Here is a 17,777-nt window from a genome sequence, read left to right as displayed (position 1 = left end):
GCTTGGGTGAGCCTCCTGTACGAACTACATGGCCTTGCTGTCGGCATGCCTGCCTCAAAATTAACACAATACACACACACACACACACACACACACACACACGCACACACACACACGCAGGGAGAGTCCATTGAATTTATACACAACAAGTCGTGACTCTTCTTGATCCCATACTGATTAATAGCTCAAGTGAAGGCTGTCTTTATTTCTCTCTTCTAAGCACTGACAGCTATCTCACCACAGGAGGCGTGTGTGTGTGTGTGCGTGCGTGCGTGCGTGCGTGCGTTCGTGCGTGCGTGCGTGCGTGCGTGCGTGCGTGCGTGCGTGCGTGCGTGCGTGCGTGCGTGCGTGCGTGCGTGCGTGCGTGCGTGCGTGCGTCTGTGTGTGTGTGTGTGTGTGTGTGTGCGTGTGTGTGCGCGTGTGCGTGTGCGTGTGGGTGTGTGTGTGTGTGTGTGCGTGACAGTGCGTGCAGTGAAGAGTTGGAAGGAATTTAATGAACATGACTTGAGAGGTCACCGCGGTGACCTTGACCTTTGACCTCGTACTTTTAATCAGTTCCATCCTGAAGTCCTCAAGTGGACGTTTGTGCCAAAATGTCATGAGATTCCCTCAAGGTGTTCCTGAGATATTAACGATCACAAGGTCCGGACGGACGGACGGACGGTCGGTCAGGCGAATGGGAGAGGCCAGTGATGTCATGAGAACCAGACACATAGCAGGAGTCACATCTTGTATAGAAGGGGTTCCCAAACTTTTCAGCTCGAGACCCAGAAGATAAACGTGGTTCCTCCCTGGGACCCAAACTAACACAAACACATTATGAATTTAACCACTGAGCCCTACTTGATAGTGAAAATAGGCGATCTACAAGCTTGTGATGCGGCACGTTGTGAGTTTGCGGAACGGTTATTTTCTAATAATTTTTATCCCGCGATTTTTGTAACCCATTTTTTTCACCCGGTGCCAATTTCCCAAGTGATCCTGGGCGCTACACCAGCCCTACACCAGCGCTACACCAGTCCCCCACAGCCAGGGAGGCCAGGGCCGAGCTCATGCTTCCTTCAGTGCATGAGAGCCAACTGACCTTCTTGTCACCTGACAGGGGGGAGTTTCCCTGGTTGGACGTAACGCGTGGAAGGAACACGTTATTCCAACCAGTTCCTTTCCCCTCCATCAGGCGCCCCGGCTGTCATGGGGGAGGCGGTATAGCGACCAGGAACGGTTATTTACACAATTTCTTAATATGTATTTATTTATCTTTGATAATGTGGACAAAATGCATTTATTTTTTTGTAAATGTAAAGATAGATATTTACTCACATTCCATAAAAATGTGCTGTATGACAGCATTTTGACTGTTGAACGTTTTACCTATAACAAACAGAGGTGTATTCACTGTAACTATGCATGCTTTTATGTTGTTAACCCATTTAGACCTGAGGTCGATTCTAAAAGAAATGGAAACACTGTGTGCAGAATGACCTGCTGAACACTTTAATTTGTCCATGTCTTATGGAGAGCCGGTAGTAAATAGTGGGATACTACGTGCTGGCTAAGTGCACCGAATAGGCTCTATGCACAGCAGCCATTTTGGAAAGAAATTGGGCCTCTTCTTACTTCCTTCACAGGTGTTACCAATGATGCTAACCAAGGCTCTGTTCCATTCTGGTCAGGGTGCTGATATTGTGCATGTTGGCTCACTAGAAACACTCCATTTGGTTCCCAAATGGCCCCTTATGGTGGGTGTGTAACTCTGAAAGTGTACAAATGGAACCAAATGGACCCGTAAGGGTTCATTTGGTTCCATTTGTACACTCTCAGAGTTATGGGTCCTTGAAAATAAGACTGCTACACTAAATGGAACAGAGCCTTAATTAGTATTATTGGTAACACCTGTGAAGGAAGTAAGGGAGGGGCCCAATTCATTCCCAATATGGCTGCTGTGCATAGAGCCTATTCTCAGCCATATGAACCTTAGTCTGGGAGGGTTAGCGTCGGAGCTTGGACAGCAGGGGCGCGGCCACTGCGTTGTGATTCAAATCAACAGCCAATGAAGAAAAGGGGGCGGGATCCACATGCAGTGGGTGTTGCATCTAAATAGGATCGACGGGAAGCAATTTCCCCTTGAGAAATTTCGGCCGCCATTGTTGTGTACTGCTGTTTGCCTCTCGTCGGACTTTTTAGACGAGTTGCACAGCTCTCAGACCGGTAAGAGGCGTGTCCGCTCAGATTCAGAGCGTAAGGTACATCCCGCCCACAAATACCAGGGCTCTGGCCCAGAAGTTCCTCGCCAGAGCTGGCGATAACTTCTGGGAACTCAGATTATATGAACCTTGATTTAAACTACGTCGTATGACGCTTGCCCCGAAAATACCCGATCTGCTTGCTTGTAGATGTGCTATTTTCGGTGAGCAACACCATGGTAACGGTGTATAAATTAAGCATATGAATCCTCCTTCAACTATTCAACCACATATTATGTCACATTACATAGTATAGGCTATAGAGTGAAACCAAAATGATGGTTCACAGCCTCTATTTTTGAGTCTTGAAGTTGAAGATCTGGAGGGAAAAAAAGAACGCTGCTTTGATGTCAATGTAAATGTGCCCCAGGACACCCTTTGAAGTAGAGATGTTTACCATCGCTCTACTGTATCAACTCAGATCCAAAAGAGGGAGTTCTTTGAAAGAGAGTTGCACTATTTTATACCAGCTAAACGTTGCAATCCATAACTTTTATGTCCTACCCGGGGTTCGAATCGAGGTGAGAGATCAAACACCGCTCATCCAAGAGGCAATCCCTGCGTGGAGATGTCATGGGGAGATATTACACTTAATATACCATACAAACTGGTTCATATAAGGTTTCATCAGTGGTGGATGAAGTACTCACATTTTTACTTGAGTAAAAATGTCAATACCACAATGTTAATACTAAGTTCAAAAGCACATAAGTATTGGCATCAAAACATACTTAAAGTACCAAAGCAAAAGTAGACGTTTTCAAATGTATAAAAATATTTTGAAAATAGCAGACCTACAAGCTCACAACGCGGTGCATCGCGAGTCGTTGTGAGCTTGTAGATCAAATAGCCGAAATACATAGAGAACTTAAGTGCTTAATATATGTTTAGTTATACAAATCTAAATCTAACAAGTAACTAGTAACTAAAGTTTTCAAATAGTTGTAGTGGAGTAAAAGTACAATATTTTCCTCAGAGATGAAGTGGAGTAGAAGTAAAAGTATAAAAAAAATGGAAATACTCCACTAAAGTAAAGAAAATACCTCAAAATTGTACTAGTACAACCTCCCACTTTATTCCATCTTGTCTAAAGATCCATCTGTATCAATAATGGATGCATCATTCTGTAGACTCTTTTTTTAAATACAGACTTCAATATAAGCTCTACCACGGAGTGTCAGGAACATCTCACACTACTCTATAGGCCTATATTTCTATTGTGGATACTCTGCAGTGGTGGAAGAAGTACTCAGATATTTTACTTTAAGTAAAAGTAACAATACAATAGTATAAGAATACTCTGCTACAAGTTAAAGGCCTGTGTTCAAAATGTTACTTGAGTAAAAGTGCAAAAGTATTGGCATCAAAATATACTTAAAGTGTCAAAAGTAAAAGTACTAAAATGTTTGAAAACAGCAGATCTACAAGCTCACAACGCTCCACCAACTGTCTGATACATCTGAGAGACCCATATTTCTATTGTGGATGCTCTGTGTGTTAAAGTCTCCTCATGCACTGTGACAGATATGAAGACGTATCTCTGTAGTGATATAGTGCTATCTGTCTCCTATAGTGTGCCCCCCCCCCCCACACAGCCTGCACCCCCCCTCCACCCAACTGATGATGTCAGGGGGAATTATATACCAGGAGAGAATCTGCTGACATTTTTTGTTCGGGGTGTGAAAAAAACATCTCTCACACTTTTCTATTTGGGGGGTAGATCAGATCGGGAGGCTGGGGAGCGAGTTATATGACTCGTACGATGGTGTCACGCACACCGAGAAATAGCCGATCCACAAGACCACAACGGGTCACATCCGAGACGCGTTGTAGTGGGCTTGTGGCTCGGCTTCTTTTCTCTTTTTCATTTTTTCGGTGTGCGACTCTGTCGTGCGGAGGAACAGGGACGTGCACAGATAGACTCTAGGTGGTGCTAGAGCACCTGCCCTTTGCCCTCTTGACCAGAAGTGCCCTTTTGAAAAAAAAGTTTTTTTTTTCAGTTTACAGCAGGGGTCTTCAACAGGGGGTCCAGGACCCCTAGGGGGTCCTCAGAGCTACTACAGGGGGTCCGCCAAATCTTTATGTGATATGATTTTTCTTTTTACCATAACCACTCGAAACCTAGCATCCCTTTTCTGAGGAGAACTTTAGCCAAAAATAGCAGATCTACAAGCCCACAACGCCTCGCGCTGCGAGGCGTTGTGGGCTTGTAGATCGGCTATTTTTGGCAAAGAGGTATAGGTGTAGAGGGAAAAAAGAGCAGACCAAGTAAACAAAAAAAAGTATAATTTACTTGAGCACCTGCCCCTCAAAATGTCTGTGCACGCCACTGCGGAGGAACATAAATTAGGCATTACAGAGACAGGGAGGGAGGGAGTGAGGTACGGGGGGAAAAAAGAGAAAGAATTGTGGGGAAACGAGATAGATAGTGAGGAGAGAGATAGAGAGAGAGTGTGAAAAGACAAGTGCAGAGAGTAAGAAGAAAAAGGTAGGAAGTGAGAGAGAGAGAGAGAGCGACAGAGTTAAAGAGAGAGGAAGAGAGAGAGCATGTCTATCGACTTGGTGGGAGAAGAGATGCGTCATTATATAATTGTAATTCCCAGAGAGATGAGACATGATGGGGCTTTCTCTGTTCTCCCCCCCAGAGCATGCCCTATCAATCTCTCTCTCTCTCTCTCTCTCCCTCTGTCTCTCTCTCTGTCTCTCTCATTCTATCCTCTCTGTCGCCCTATCAATCTTTTTCCAATTACCTGCCCTGTCTATCCACAAATCCATCATAATCATTTCCATGGAAACGGGTTGCATCCTTCATTGGGCCTGGCCTATTGTTGGAAATAATTATGCACCAAAAAGGATTCTTTAGAGGGGGGGGGGGGGGGGGGGGGACTGAAGGGGAGGGGGGGGGGGGGATACAAAGAAAGAGAAACCTGGGAGGTAATGAATACTACTGTCAATGTCCTGTCACAACATTGCATCTCCCAAAAAAAGTGAACTTCTCGGGAATTTCGGGAGGAAAGCCTGGTCCTTTATTGTTGACACCCTCGAGTTTTTTTGACATTGACAAAGCCGTAGCAGTGGCTCAGCTTGGTCACAGAATCAACAATGTTGACATGAAGCCTAGCAAGGAGAGGAGATGGTTGAACACTATCTCTCTGACACTCTCTCTCTCTCTCTCTCTCTCTCTCTCTCTCTCTATCACACACACACACACACACACACACACACACACACACACACACACACACACACACACACACACACACACACACACACACACACACACACACACACACACACACACACACACACACACTACACACACTACACACCATACTATTAGGTGTCTATTGTTGTTTGCACCGCGGTAGGTTGTCAGCCTGTCACCGTTCTCTATTCAGCACCAGCAGACCCACCACACTCACGCTGGGAAGCCACAGCTAGAATGCAGACTGATGTGCATGCCATGCACACATGTGCACTCCCGCACAATCAAACAAACACACACACACACACACACACACACACACACACACACACACACACACACACACACACACACACACACGAACAGACGTTCATTGTGCTGTTGCTGTGAATAGCGACCGTGAACACATACCTTTGTGATATGCCTTTCTTATCACTGAACACAGATGCAATACATAGATTTGTATGCATAGGTACTTACTTCCTTATGGTTGTCCATCGAATCCGATGATGACGTCCACTTATGTCCTTAACGGTGAGTCCTTTGGTGGCTCAAGAGCCCTATCCTGGAAGCTCATGATCTATTGCAGGTGAGGCATGTGTAGGCTGTAGTGTTGGTAGTGGTGTACTGGCAGTCATGTGTAGGCTGTAGTGTTGGTAGTGGTGTACTGGCAGTCATGTGTAGGCTGTAGTGTTGGTAGTGGTGTACTGGCAGTCATGTGTAGGCTGTAGTGTTGGTAGTGGTGTACTGGCAGTCATGTGTAAGCTGTAGTGTTGGTAGTGGTGTACTGGCAGTCATGTATAGGCTGTAGTGTTGGTAGTGGTGTACTGGCAGTCATGTATAGGCTGTAGTGTTGGTAGTGGTGTACTGGCAGTCACGGGAGTGTCTTCGTTGTTGTCTTCTGGCAGCCTGTCCTCCTCCAGCCTGTGAGTTCCCCCTATAGGCAGGCACTGCCGCCAGGATTCACGGTCAGCAGCAGCAGCAGTCTCAAGGTCCTCAGGCCTGATCCTCACTTCCTCGATGAGGTCTTCAGCTGGTCCTTTTACCTCTTCTTGGGCCCTCCTGCCTGCCAGGCACCGACCATGGTGTAACTGGCCATACGTCACTCTGCGGTCTTGTGCTATGTCTGTATATGTCTTGATGAATTGAATACATAGGACCACAATGGAAACAAGCCCTCAGGGATTTTTGTGTTATCCTTTTAGCATGAGTATAACTCTACTTTTTGCAAACTATTAACCCATTAAGACCCGGAACTGTCTCATTTTTAGATTTGAGCTAAAAAGCATTATTTTACACTTTGGGCTATTCAAAAATAGCAGATATACAAGCTCATAGCGCGGCACCGAGTGCCGCGCTATGAGCTTGTAGATCTGCTATTTTTGAAAAATCGTGAAAATGTGTGCAAATCTTTGAATATATATATTTTTAAAGCAAACATTTTTAACTCAAATCTTTGCTTCTGGGGGTCCCTGGAACAAAATATTTTGATTGGGGTCCGCGGCCAAATACATATAATTTTAGGGGTCCTGGACATGAAAAAGATTGAGCACCACTGATATAGAAACATACGTTTTTCAGAAAACTGTTGAGATTTAGTCCATGTCCGAGCCAGCGCATTGGTGCTGGGTGACCATTGCCTGAATACTACTGCAGTTGTTAGGGTTAGGGTCCCAGTTGCCGTGCATAGTCACGTGGAGGCCTGACAGGAGTGTTGGTGACGGAGAGGCTGTGCACTGGCAGTAGAAAGGCTTAGAACAGAGGCTGCTTCTCCGTTCACCACAAGGGCTAGCCACTAGCCAGCAGCAGTATATGAAAGCGAGAGGTTAGCAAGCAGGTGGGAAGCATCACACGCTCACGCACACAGGGGTGCGCGCACACACACACGCACGCACGCACGCACGCACGCACGCACGCACGCACACACACACACACACACACACACACACACACACACACACCACCATTCTTCCTCATGGCTGTGCACTCCATTATGAGTGCAGGTGGAATGAAGCCTCATCATCATCTTCTTGCTCCTGTAAAAAGGCTATTAACATGAATGGCCATTTTAATAAGCCACTAGCCCTTGGCTAGTATTTTTCACTCTGGGTTAGTGCAAGTGTGCCCTCTCTCTGATCATAATGATGGTATAGGCACTAGTGGAGCCAATGCAGCGACAGCAGTCGCACATTAGGCTAGTGTCCACAGCCCAAAGTGGAACATCACTCATTTGCTGGCCACATTTTAGAATATAATATTGATTACAAATTAATATTAATCACAATATAATTTATGGCAGGGTAGGCAAAAATAATAATCGAAGTTAAAAGAAAGAGGCGAGAAGAGAGGAGGTTGTTTGGCAGACAAGATTCCGTGGATTACTTTTCTCATAAATCTGTCAAAAAAGGTGCCACACACAATTCCTCACTCTCCATCTGATCCAATTCTCTCAGTTCATTCAATTTATTTCCCTTCTGAATATGACAGACAGACAGACAGACAGACAGACAGACAGACAGACAGACAGACAGACAGACAGATCGATCCATTAAAAGATGTGAAACACTGGTTTCTTTCAATGTAAATGTAAATTCCCATCGAAAGGAGGTGTCTTTCACTTCTGTTGTTTTTCCTTTTTCTCCTTTGTACTGGTGTACAGATTGTGTTTGGTATCTGTTGATGACATGTATTATCGTGTTAATTTTTTGTATATGTTGATGAATTGAATACATAGGACCACAATGGAAACAAGTCCCCAGTGCTTGCTTGTGTTATCCTTTTAGACTTAATGTCGATGCGATCGATCGATATAGATAGATAGATATGTTTTTTTATTTTATTTTACAGGGTCAAACAGACATTGATTCATCTCTGGAACATTGGTTTCCTTAAAGAGGAATGGTGTCACTGTCTGTCGGTCAAATGAATCAAATCAACAAATGGCATTTTTCCCTCTCTTTCTGCTCTGATATAATTATGCATGTTGGCTCTCCCAAGCCTCTCTCTGATGACTGATGTCCTGCTGTGTGGAAGGAGGCTCTGACTGCAGGCCGCTCCATTCATGTGGATGTGTATTTGCTGACTTGAGATAATTGATATGTATTAGCGGCGTAATGGTGTGACTTCATTTGCAACACAGTTGTTTTGTTATTCATTGCCAAAGGTTGTGACTCTGCGGGACCGGCAAAAAAATAACGCCAAGAGAACATCTGAAGGACTGTGTGCTCGGTGTGAAAGGATGCAGAATCCAGCCGCCCGGGCCTGCAGGCACAAAAAAAATATGTTTATAAATTATAAATTGACTCAAGATCAACAGACCCTGTTTCATTTCGAGGGGGCGGGGTATTTCTGTGGTAGGCAAAGAAAGAAAGGGAGAGAACAGGGGGGACAGTCTGGGTTGGCTGAAAACAGAGTGCAACATCTCTCAATGGGCAATGGTGTAAAGTAACTACAGTAAGTTTACTCAAGTATGATCAGTGCCCAGATACCTGTCAAACTACATCTCTAGAGTGAGTGATGCTGCCCATGGGCATATAACATCAGAAGGCGCCGGCCCAACTGACCTCGTTCCCCCAAAATTCGGCAAAAAAACATTGGTAAAAATGCATTCTACTACACTGCCCCAAAAATGTGGAATGACCTACCAAAATACATAAAGGTTCTCAACTCCCTACCCAAATAACCCAAAATTAAAACTATATCCCATAAAAGAATTCCTGTCCTTAAAAAACAAGTGAACATAGTTTATCTGCTTGAACATTGATAGTAGAATCCTCTGCCCCCCCCCCTTCTTTCTCTGCAAATATATACCTTTATTACCTTATAATTAAATCCACTGAGTTTTATTCCAATGTGTTTTGCATTATATTTGTATTGTGGCCTATTGCATATAGGCCATCACATGTTTTACTGATGAATTGAGTACAATTGACCACAACTGAAACAAGCCCCCAGGGGCTTTTTGTGTTAATATATCCTTTTTTTTTTTTTTTTTTTTTTTTTAACATTTTGTTTATTTGTTTTTGTGCTTTTACATACTCATAGGTAGTACAGACATTTACTGAAGCAAGTAAACAAATAAACAGAGTATCTCCAAACAGTGTGCGTAAGATATAAACAACATCAAAACAAAACAAAAAACAAACAGACAACACTCACAAAAGAAAACAACAACAGACAACAAAACAAATACACAACGTAAAATCTCCAAAAACATGTATGTATATAGAAAACAGTCCATGGTCTATAAGTGCTACAGCATAACCTTGACGGTACTACCTGTAATGTTAACACAATCTTGTTAATAAAGTATTCAATCAATATAAATCAATACAAATGTATGTGGTATTATTTCACTAGAGAGAGAGAGAGAGAGAGAGAGAGAGAGAGAGAGAGAGAGAGAGAGAGAGAGAGAGAGAGAGAGAGAGAGAGAGAGAGAGAGAGAGAGAGAGAGAGAGAGAGAGAGACTACAGGCTCCAGTTGGGGAGCTACCATGCGATCTGGGAGTGTTTTGTTATTGTGTGGTTTGGTGACGTAGGAACCCCTCTGACTCCACCTCCTCCCCGTGCATCCAGCCTCCTCCTCCTCCCACTCAGCGCCCTGCTGCTGCACCTCCTACTCCTCCTCCTCCTCCCCTCCAGTTTGTTTCCTGTGTGTGGTGGCTGGCTGGCTGGCTGCTCCGTCGCCCTGTACGTTAACGTTCGGCTCACATACACACACGCACACACACACGCACACACACACACACTACGGACTACTAGTGTTTATCGGCTCACCATGGCGGACGGACGCAGAGAACGGGAACAACCGCCTCACCACCTCTCCTCTCCCCCGGCCAGCAAGCGACCGTGCCTCCGCCCGGCTCCGCGGGGCCCCGGGCCGGGGAGCAGCGGCTTCCTCTCCGGCGGCTGCGGCGGCTCGGGCTCCTCGCGGCACCGCTCCTCGCCGGAGTCCCTGCTGGACTGCGCCGCCAAGGCGGTGGCGGAGAAGTGGGCCTTCGAGCGGGTGGAGGAGCGCTTCGAGCGGATCCCGGAGCCCGTGCAGCGGCGCATCGTGTACTGGTCGTTCCCCCGCAACGAGAAGGAGATATGCATGTACTCGTCGTTCCAGTGCCGCGTCGCCGGGGAGGACGGCGGGGCTCCGGCGGCGGCCGCTGGAGGGGCAGCGGGGACTGGAGGAGCTGCCGCTGCTGGCGGCGGCGCCGGGACAGGGGCTGCCGCCGCCGCTGCTAGCGGAGGATCTACGGGTTCTACGGGGGCTGGAGGAGCCTCCGCCGGGGCGGCGGGGACGGCAGGGACCGGGGACGGGCTGCCGTTCCGCCGCGGCATCAGGCTGCTGGAGACCGGCTGTGTGGAGAACGTGTTGCAAGTCGGTAAGTGATTCAATGGATGGAAAAAAAATACTAATGGAGAAAAGAAACGACACGCAGCACTTCTTCTTTGGACCGAAAACACTGGATGATATTATGATTGATGTGAAGTTTTAGCAGCTACCGTGGAAAGTATGGAAAGTAAAAGTATTGTTTGGTTTTATTTAGTACTTTTAGTACCATTAGGTCGTAGTTAAAGGGAGGTAAATAGGATACAGGATACTACTCTGCTCCGGTCTCGAGCTCCTCGTCGCTCGAGCGGCTCGAGGGGGAGAGAGAGAAAAAAAAAACGCGTTTTCAACGGAAAAAAGTGTCGACGCGACGAACCTTTCGACTCTTATGTTCCGTCAGAAACACATAATGTTGTTTTCCGTCGACGAAATATCTGTATCAACCTTTTAAGTCAACGTTGAAAGGTGTTTCACACAGTTTGTGTGGATATAGTGTTTCTCCTCCGTAGCTTTTTCAGGCTATCAGCTCAGCTGCTGTTTAAACATTAAAGGGCTGCTGGCTGCCCGGTGGAGAGTCCTATAGCCTGTTCGGCTTGATTTAAACTACAGAGAGAAGCGTTACAAACGGTTATAACGTTTGTTAACGCTTCTTCTCGGAGTTTATACGTTGGTTAAATTAGGGTTTTTGTGTTGTTTGGCCAATATCAGCACTTTTTCTGCCTTTTTGCTTCACGTCGACAGACAGACAGACATTTCAGCCTGTCTCTAGCCTTTCAGCAGCGAAAAGAAAGGGGGGATGGAAGAGAACACACACACACACACACACACACACACACACACACACACACACACACACACACACACACACACACACACACACACACACACACACACACGGATACAATAGAGCCCCGACGTTATTAAAGCGTCAGTTTTTCCTGTCAATTCCTCGTCGCTGAAGTCGTTTTTTTCTTCCTAATGTATCAATTCATTATCGATAGATAGAGAGAGAGAGAGAGGGATGGCCATCCTGAGACAGGAACAAAGGCGATTATTGGGGTCTCTTTATTATTATGATGATGATTAATCCAACGGGCAATATAATAATCCGCCTTGATCCACATTCAATCCCCTCCATAGCTTTTGTTTATTTGCTTTGCTTGCTGCTGCTGCACTATATAGTCGGACAGACAGGACAAAGAACCCTGTAGACACCAACCAAGCGTGGAACATATGTGTTGGCGTGTGGAAACCAACACATATGTGACGAATGGGGGGGGGGGGGGGCATGTTTATGATTAATAACGCAACACCTGCCCCCTCCCCTCCCCCTCTTTTTTAATATTATTATTATTAAATAGTGTGATTTGTGTTCGGAAGCGGAGCGTTTTGTCTGCAGTCCTTCCCTTCTGGCTCTTCCTTCGTTTGCAACACAATAGCCCCTCCAGTTCAAATGATCGATAACCATCTCGCATTTCCACCGAGGCAATCGTTGCAGAAAAGGCACCACTCTGGGCTATTTTCAAACAAAGAAAGAAAGAAAGGCCAATTCCTCACACACACAAGCCCCCCTTTTGCTATTCAAATTATGATTTGGGTTCCTTTTTGACTAAAAGGGTTTCAGCAGAAGCACACAACAATGAGCTTTATAAAAAACAAACTAACTGCGAACAATCGACGGCCCCAAAACTGCTTTTTTCTTTTTAATGGTTACTGTGTTTTTTCTCCCCCTCTCCCCCCTTCTTCAGTCCATATGGTGGTGTGTGTGCATTGGGGCTTATCTTAGGTTTCATGTTTCTTCGAGGTACTAGGCCTGCCTATATGGGAAGCTGTAAACTACTATGCCTGCCCAATGCCATGATTTTAAGTTTACCGACTAATCTGTGCGTTATCTAATTCCATTAGCCCACTCAAGCATGTTCCCTTGATCTGGCAGCTCACCGCCAAACGTTACTGTGACTGACTGAGAGAAAAGTGGAAATGGGAGTTGCTCTTGGAATGTTCTTTGCAGGACCAGTCAGCCACAAAGTTATGCAAGTTTGCTTTGCACTTGCACCTACTTTATGGGGTTGATAAATGTGTATTGTTTGTCTGCAGTCTGTGTGTGTTGTGTGTGTGCCAGTGTGGCTAGTCAGTTGAACATTAATACCATGGTTATTATAGTTGTGTTCGATATGTCTGTCTCTTTTTAAGGCCACCCTGAGTGCAGTCAATCTATTACTGAAGTATAGTTAATTGTTCAGTCCCAGTTCTGAAGATGTGTACTTTAGTTTAATGTAGGTTAAAGTTAGCTTGTAAACATGGGCTCATGTGTTATAAGCAAATGTGGACTAGTCTATTGACAAAAATGGTATATAAGCCAATTTCCATTGACTTCCTTTGATCATAAAACGTGGACATAATTATTATGGTATTATTTGCTCTGTTAAATTGTGTAGTTTATTCTGGTGTAATCGTGGTATTATGTCCTCATGGAAGTAAAGGAAGTGATTTAACAAACCTGTTGTGTGATGACTAGGGAGTAACCATTTTAGTCACAGTCTACATCTACATGTGAGAAGATTCCATGGCTTGCTGTTGCTAGCTTCACGTCATGTAGCCTATATGTCTGTGTTTGGATAGGACAGACAGTAGGCCTTTTAGAGGTATACCAATTTTCATTTTGAGTTCAGTTGAAATGCAAACGGTTAAACCGTGAAGCGTGCGCCCGTAAGCAGAACCACTTCCAGTCTTACCTGCCTCACCAGTGAATGGTTCCAAGCTGCCCCAAGGTCAGTCAGGCACACTGCTTTGTCTCTCTGTCAACAACAAACACAAGGCAGGTTAAATGGCTGCAAGACGAACAGAACAGGAAAAAAAGATTTGCTGACTGCTGCCTTGTTCTCTTTGCTTCTGAAGACCACAGGAACCGGTTACAGCAAAAAAGATTTAGTAACTGCCTTACTGGCATGGTTGGTTAGTCATTCCAAACCCCTTCTTGTGGAAGAATGCAACTGTAATTGATCATTTAGATGATTGCTTTAACGTGAATCTAAATGGTATGTAGATGGGGTGACAACGTGCCACATTCAAACTTATACACCCAGTAAAGATAGCGTATTAACTATTAACCCATTAAGACCTGAGGTCGCTTCTTAAAAAAAATCTAAATCCTAACAGTTTTTCGGGAAAATGTATAAAAGTTTAATTTTTACGATTTTTCAAAAATAGCAGATCTACAAGCTCATAACGCCGCGCTATGAGCTTGTAGATCTGCTATTTTTGAATAGCCAAAGAAATCTAAAGTGACACAGATGCGTTCCAGGTCTTAAAACAAGGAATATAAAACTATCTCCGCTAATACAGGTATATGTTACCAAGCCATACCTGACAGAACCGGAATAGATGACGTCTAAAGTTATTTAGATTTTTGTGAGTATTTGGGTTGTCCTTGAAGCACGGTGTCACAGGGAATTGTAGTCCATTTCTGTGCCATTTGTAAATTACTAATACTCATAAATTACTAATAAACCTAAAATATTCATCTCGATTGCCTCCGGGAGCTTTTAAGCACAAATTTAAGCACAGCTTGGTAAACTTGCCAAACTCGGGCGGTCTTCTTCTGGTTTATTATTTAACGGTATGATTAAAAGTGAGACAGAATCATCTGCATCTGTCCCAAGAGTGGTGATGGGCGGGCGTCGGTACGCACACAGTCAAATCCTCAGTGTTGTTTTAACTCTGAAGTGTGTAAAAATGAACCCCATTTTGGGTGAAGTTCTTACACTCTGTGTTAAATGAACACTGAGGATTTCACTGTGTTCTGTAACATGCACCTCAAGGCTCTTGGCACCGCGGCACAATGGTTCTGATTGTTGTGTAATGCTACAACTGTCCATTGCCTCTTTCCAAAAAAAATGCAGATCTACAAGCCCACAACACATCGCAATGCTGCACGGTGTGAACTTGTAGATCTGCAATTTTCGCTATTCGTAGTACAATAAAGTATACTATCAAGGGCTTAAGTGGTTAAACAGGCTGTGCTCGTTGAAGGGCTTAGTCAGATGTGTCAATTCTGAGCCAGTCAGCAGGTCGGTGCTATAGAAAATACTCATGTTTGAAATGAAAATAAGATAATGAAAATAATACGACTGCGCGGTAATGGCAGTTGGGGCTCGAGATCATTTTAAAGAGGAGCGCCAACTATGCAGGCTGAGTCAGGACTATTATTTTTAAATGTAGGCCTTACATGCAGACATAGTTTACGAAATATCACAATGTCAGCACGAGCGTGTAAATGTTCATCATCTGTCCATCTGTCCAGACTTGTTTTTGCCAAGAGAGTTCTAAGAACTATATTCTAAGAATAGTCTGGAAGAAACCTGTATTGGTTTTGAGGTAATTCCTAAAGAGATCTGGTGCAGGTGATGTAATCGGTGTTTAAGTTGAGACTGGAAAGAAAGAAAAAAACATCGGACATGGCGTGCATTTCAGCAAAATTGCTTGACTCCATGCCACTGAGTATGAATTATATCAATTACCCCCAACTCAAAGGTGTGGAACAATCAGCTGTATATGTCTACCGTATCTAATGATTACTGGAGCTACTTGAATTTTGAAATGGAAATTGTTTAGGGATATTTGGTGCGCGTCTTCTCGTCTAACGTCACGGGCATGTCGCCCGCCGCTACCAGTCAACGTTGTCTCGTCTGCCTCCATTAATGGCAGTGCTGTCAGATTGAAGTGACATGAGCTCATCAACAACCCATTGGCCCATGTGTTGATAATAATCTGCTTGCAGCTCCAAGTCATAATTAGAATAATCAAAGCTAAGTGCGCGCGTGTGTGCATTTGTAAGCTCCAGCCCCACACACACACACACACACACACACACACACACACACACACACACACACACACACACACACACACACACACACACACACACACACACACACACACACACACACACACACACACACACACACACACAGTCAAATGTACCCACCCACACACACATAATCTTAGAACACCCCCCCCCCTTCAAAGTCCACAGAGATGGAAGGAGGGTAGGAGAGAGAGAGAGGGGGGGTTCAGCTTTGACTCAAGCTTTAGGATTATTGGGTCATGCTTTGTTACCCAGCTGTAGAATAAAGCCTTGTTCACAGAAGGGGGGGTGGGGGGTTGGTGCTACTCTTGCGTATGAATACGTGTGTGTGTGTGCTTGTGTGCGTGTGTATTTGTTACATAAAGCTGTAATGGCTCCCCGACATCTTTGAAGCACCAATGGCTCTGACAGAGAGGCAGCAAAGTTGAACAGATTGAAGCTGTATGGGACGGTTTGAGTGGGTTTGAAAATTTTCTACAGTGGGTACCCACTCAGAATTTAGCATGGGAGCGCTTTATCTCACACACACACACACACACACACACACACACACACACACACACACACACACACACACACACACACACACACACACACACACACACACACACACACACACACACACACACACACACACACACACACACACACACACACACACACACACACTCAGCTTGTCGGTGCAGTACTTCTTAACCACTCAAGCCTTGTTCTGTACTTAATCTTACGCTGGTGTCAAATGGAAATAGCGAGTATAGCCGATTTGATAGGCAAAAACAGGGACACCAGGTTGAAAGTGGTGCGGGACGTGATACTGTGGGGTGGGTAGTTTGGGGGGGAGGGGGTGTTGGTCCCCGGTGAAACAGAAGTTTTTATTTCACTTGTTTGATTTGCTATACAATAAAATATGTATGAGCATGACGGATCAAAGCTTTTCCTTTTCTCTCGCGTGCCACAGTTAAATCTCCCTGCCTGCAGTGATGAAAGTTCTGCAATTCCTAGCATCACAGAGTTCTTCCAGGTTCCTCGCGGGGGCTCCCCGGGGCAAGCAAGCAGGCAGGCGCACCAAAAAAAAAAAGTGAAGAATAGTTTATCATTTCACTAGCTAATTCATTTATGATTTAGTACAAACAGCCACAGTTTCCCAGATGGCGTCGTCCCCTCCCCTGCCGGTATTATTTCGACTTCCTCAAGAACATTTCTTTTTTTCCCATGATGTCGGTGTTCCTTGTTGTGTAAAAAAAAAAGAGCTTACGAGCCCCTCTGGTGTGAAAGAGTCAGCGATTGCTCCGGAGTGTTCCTATGAAAGAGACTGAGGGTGAGATCATCCAGCGTTGGCTCATCTCATCCCTCGCCTCTGCTTACCCATTCTCTTTATGATGTAACAGACCTACCCGTGACTCGTTTTACTTCCCATCCTCTCTCTCTCTATTTAAAAAAAGAAATCATCTTTTACTCTGTTCCTGATGTTCTCTGTAACTCGAGCCAGATTTATACTTAGCTGCACACCCGGTGACGAGCACCCAAAACAAATAGCAGATCTACAAGCCTGCTATGTGTCGCGGCGCGATTGCGCCGTGAGCGTGTAGATCTCCTATTTCCTGTGTATAGGAAATAGGAGATCGCACACAGCGGAATATATCAAGGCCTCAATTCCTCCACACTGAGGGGTGAGTGACTCAGGCTAGCATCATGCTCCTTCGTCTATAACATATGCTGCTGGGCAGTAAAAGAGGCCGATGATACAGTCAGCCAAAACGACGCCTGATCATAAAAAAAAGTCTCCATCTCCTCCACATTAGTGATGGGAAAAATAAGTTAATTTCAGTGAACTAACGATTTCGATCACGTTCACGGCAATGATTCGTTCGGATGATTCGTTCGCGTTCTCACTCGGTAGCGCTAGTTTCTAGTGTTCAAAATGTACTCGAGTAAAAGTACAGAAGTATTGGCATCAAAATATACTTAAAACTACCAAAAGTAAACATATTTGAAAATAGCCGATCTACAAGCTCACAACGCGTTGCGATGCGACGCGTTGTGAGCTTGTAGATCTGCCATTTTCAAATAGCCTAGGTATAAAATAGGGCTAAAGTGGTTAATGTATGTTTTATAATGTGTGTAAAACACCATCGCGGGAGCG

The 17,777-nt window shown here is 44.9% G+C and overlaps 1 protein-coding gene across 2 annotated transcripts in view; it reads left to right on the top strand.

Annotated features, from left to right (window-relative positions):
- Nucleotides 1-10,186: 10,186 nt before the first annotated feature.
- Nucleotides 10,187-17,777, top strand: part of zswim5 (zinc finger, SWIM-type containing 5) — a 73,004-nt gene continuing 65,413 nt past the window's right edge. For both annotated transcript variants that reach the window (XM_084057496.1, XM_084057495.1), the window contains exon 1: nt 10,187-10,819. In XM_084057496.1, coding sequence (XP_083913622.1) covers nt 10,225-10,819 — 595 coding nt within the window. In that variant the 5' untranslated portion in view covers nt 10,187-10,224. The remainder of the gene's footprint in view (nt 10,820-17,777) is intronic.

This window comes from Gymnoscopelus microlampas (genome assembly GCF_963454915.1).
Source record: "Gymnoscopelus microlampas genome assembly, chromosome: 5".
In the NCBI taxonomy this organism is placed as follows: domain Eukaryota; kingdom Metazoa; phylum Chordata; class Actinopteri; order Myctophiformes; family Myctophidae; genus Gymnoscopelus; species Gymnoscopelus microlampas.
This window is presented reverse-complemented; position numbering and strand designations above follow the sequence as displayed.